The 3,634-nt window shown below is 37.5% G+C and overlaps 2 protein-coding genes across 2 annotated transcripts in view; one reads left to right on the top strand and one right to left on the bottom strand.

Annotated features, from left to right (window-relative positions):
• Positions 1-2,728, bottom strand: part of HELRODRAFT_62694 (hypothetical protein) — a gene marked incomplete at both ends in the record, with an annotated part of 14,290 nt that extends 11,562 nt beyond the window's left edge. The window contains one exon of the mRNA XM_009011625.1: positions 2,596-2,728. Within this exon, the coding sequence (XP_009009873.1) occupies positions 2,596-2,728 (133 nt within the window). The remainder of the gene's footprint in view (positions 1-2,595) is intronic.
• A 256-nt stretch (positions 2,729-2,984) lies between these two features.
• Positions 2,985-3,634, top strand: part of HELRODRAFT_159777 (hypothetical protein) — a gene marked incomplete at both ends in the record, with an annotated part of 5,711 nt that continues 5,061 nt past the window's right edge. Inside the window, one exon of the mRNA XM_009011624.1 lies at positions 2,985-2,994. Coding sequence (XP_009009872.1) covers positions 2,985-2,994 — 10 coding nt within the window. The remainder of the gene's footprint in view (positions 2,995-3,634) is intronic.

Genomic DNA, 3,634 nt, shown 5'->3' with positions numbered 1-3,634 from the left:
AACAACAACTACTACTACTACTGCCCAATAAATCCTCCCCACCACCATCATACCACCATCGTCATCATTATCAGCATCATCGTTCTCACTTCACTATTACCGCAACTTGCTTACTCTCAAAGTTTATTCAGTGTTCATGATGACGCTGACTTCTACGACTACAAAAATGGAGACGTCAGCATCTCAGATTGCGATATGCAGATTTATGAAGAACTGAATGATTATGTGGATTTGAGAAGTTCTGAGAAAGTTGAGTTGAAGTCAATTTTGGACTTGGTTGAGAATGATCTGATGATGCTGGATGAGAAGATAAATGAATTGGCATATTTTCTCAATCACAATGTTACCGTTTGTAAGGAAAATTTTTTTCCTATGTTTATTATTTTTATTTTGTTACTTTGCTGTTATTTTTGTATTGTTTAAGTGTTGTTCTGCTGTTTATTTATTCTTTGTTATTATTAATTTATTATTTAATTGCCAACCAGCCAGCAACAACAACAAAACAGACAATAAATACAGCAGCAACAACAACATGAAAACACACAAATAACATACAAACAGCAAAAAACAACACAAATCACATACGAACAACAAACAACGCTCAAACAGTCCAACAAAACACACAAAAACAACAAAACATTTTCAGATTACGTACGAGGGGACATTGGGCCTACGGGAAGTACCGGAGCTACAGGCTACTTTGGATTTACGGGTGCGACTGGTGTAATGGGAGCTACAGGGGCAACCGGATCAACGGGGCAAACAGGTTTTCCCGGACCGACAGGGCAAACAGGTTTTTTCGGACCGAGAGGGCAAACAGGTTCAAAGGGTCCAAATGGTCCACAGGGTCCACAGGGTCCACAGGGTCTACCCGGACCGAGAGGGCAAACAGGTCCACCCGGACAAATTGGTCCTCCATGACGTAGTAAAGGATTTTTTGACAAATGATTGGTCAAGCAATTTGAAACTGAATTTAAATAATTGAGTTGGTGGTTGCAAACTTTTTGTTTTTACATGATGTTTATTTTTCGTAGGATTTTTAGCACTGGCTTCATGTGCCAGATGGTTTTTATTATCCCTCATATCGAGTTATAATTTTTGGTTTATGCCTTATTTAAAGGATAAATACTTTTTTTCTGAATACGATTTTTGAAATATGAATTTTTTAAGATCTAGAAAAAAATTTTTTAAACTCTTCATATTGTCATGTATTTCGGAATAATTTGCAGTGAACAACAAATTTTTACAACTCAACGAAACAAAAAAAATTGTTTATATGAGCAACGTCAGTAACACAAATGCAGCCTTCAAAGACGAAACACGTCATAATGAATTTGTTTCCACGCTCAAATATTTTCCAACATCTTCTCCATTATTTCTTCTTTGAGTTATAGAAATTTTTTAGAGAAGGAGGACCTTGAGCTCCTGTTGCTCCGGTGGCTCCTGTATCGCCTTGTGGACCAGTTGCCCCAGTATTTCCTGTGATTCCTCTATCCCTGTGAACCATTCATTCCTGTTGATCCTGTGTTCCCTGTTGCTCCCATATATCCATATGGGCCAGTCACACCAGTTTGGCCAGTAAATCCAATTCCTCCGGTTGCACCCTGAGATCCTGGAGGTCCCGGTTTTCCCGGTTGTCCCATGAGCCCCGGTAATCCTCTAACCGTGTAATCTGCTGTAATTTAAAAATGTACATAGTGTATAACATGTTGTTTTGCTGAAATGTTGATTGAGTTAAAATTTCAAAAGATTGATATGTTATTAACACTAAGTAATTGTAATTTTCAACTGAATTGAAAAATTTAACAGCAGCACGAACCAAGATTGGCCATTCTCAGTTGGAAGTCATTCATAATGCGTGAGTATTTCTCAATCAGGGCCATTTGTTTCTGCTTCAAGAGGCTCATGCGCTCGTTGTAGATCGCTCCAAAGTTCTCGTTCTTTTTCATTTTTGTGCTGATATCCTTCAAACTCATCGCGAAAGAATCCTTCAGTTCGCAGTTGAATAGTGGGTTGCCGATCTGGACTACGCTGTTGTCTGTGAGGTGGTTGGTCGTGTGGTATCTTTCGAAGTGCCAGGAAGATTATTTCAATGATATTTTACAATTGAGTTGTTTAAATATAAATTGTTTTTCAAGTATGCTCTAGTTAATATACTTGATTAAATCAAATTTTTCCAACCACTTTTTTACCTATAACAACATATCAAAATGGTATCTAAAGTGTAATAAAAAAAAAACAAATTCATTACCGTGGAAAAAATTTTGTTTTGGTGAAACGGCGGGTGGTCTACCAAGTACAGGCATGCCCGGAGCCCCTGTAGCTCCCATTTGGCCTGGTAGTCCCACAAATCCTGTGTCTCCAACGCTGCCAGTAGATCCAGGCAAACCAGTGTTACCTTGGTTCATCAAGGTTCAGTAAATATTATTCTACTGATACGATAAAACAATTTGATGTACTTTAAAAATAAATTTCTTGAGTTAGAAAATTCTAACCACTCAATATTATCTGCAGCCGAAAAATTCCCAACAGAAAACAAAATCAAATGAACTCCGTTTTTAAATATTTGAAATTGTTCACAAAATTCAAGATAACCTGTATATCCCGGTAATCCAGTATATCCCGGTAATCCAGTATATCCCTGAGATCCCGGAACACCTGTCAATCCAGGTGATCCTGTCATACCTGGTTGACCAGTTCTTCCTGTCAATCCAGGTGATCCTGTCATACCTGGTTGACCAGTTCTTCCTGTCCATCCCGTATTTCCAGTTGATCCCGTATCTCCAGGAACTCCTGTTCTTCCCATATATCCTGGCGCCTTTATTTCCATTTTCGCCTCCGTGAATATTTCTTAGAAATAATTGTAGACGTAATAACTACATTGAAATTATTATTTTTATCTATAATAAATAATAACATGGGTCCGGCTGGCATATTTTTAAAAGTAATTATTGCATGGCCGTGTAAAGGCTGCTTGGGTGAAAATGGTTAAAGGTTAAAGATCAAAAGTTGAAAGTGTATTACACTCTTCCTAAACACACTCATACACACACACGCACGCACACACACGCACGCACACACACACACATTATTATTATTATTATAAACAGCGATTAATCAAAACGACAGGGACTTTGGATGTTGGATGTTTTAATTGGTTAAAATTTTCAATTCATACATACAAAATAACAAATGATCAGCCTGTCAACGTCATCGATAAGCAATTGTCTTTCAAGTAAATAGATTATATTAGAATAAATAATTCACCAACCATAATTTAAATGGGGACAATCACCCACCCCCAGCTGGTTATACCGGGCAGATATAGAAAATCATTTTTAATGAAAAATCAAAGTTTGAAGAATAAAAAATGCAATACTAAGTATTTCAGTCTTGTTTTTGTTGAAAGCCGATATGAAACTGTTCACATTGTATCTCATCTCTTCGTATAATTTATCCAGTTTCCATGAGCTCTGCGTGACGTCCTTGTAGAAGTTGTTCAGGCAAACGGAGCACGTATCGCTGCTGTACTTCTCGGTGCTTTGAGAAAATAGGCCCTGGTATTTTAGTAGCGAGAAGATACAGAATGAAATTAATTTAATGGAGTTGAATTTGCATGCCATTCCAGTTTATT

The sequence above is a fragment of the Helobdella robusta genome (assembly GCF_000326865.2).
Source record: "Helobdella robusta unplaced genomic scaffold HELROscaffold_1, whole genome shotgun sequence".
NCBI classification, from domain to species: Eukaryota; Metazoa; Annelida; class Clitellata; order Rhynchobdellida; family Glossiphoniidae; genus Helobdella; species Helobdella robusta.
Note: the sequence above shows the minus strand (reverse complement) of the source record. Positions and strands in the feature narration are given on the sequence as shown.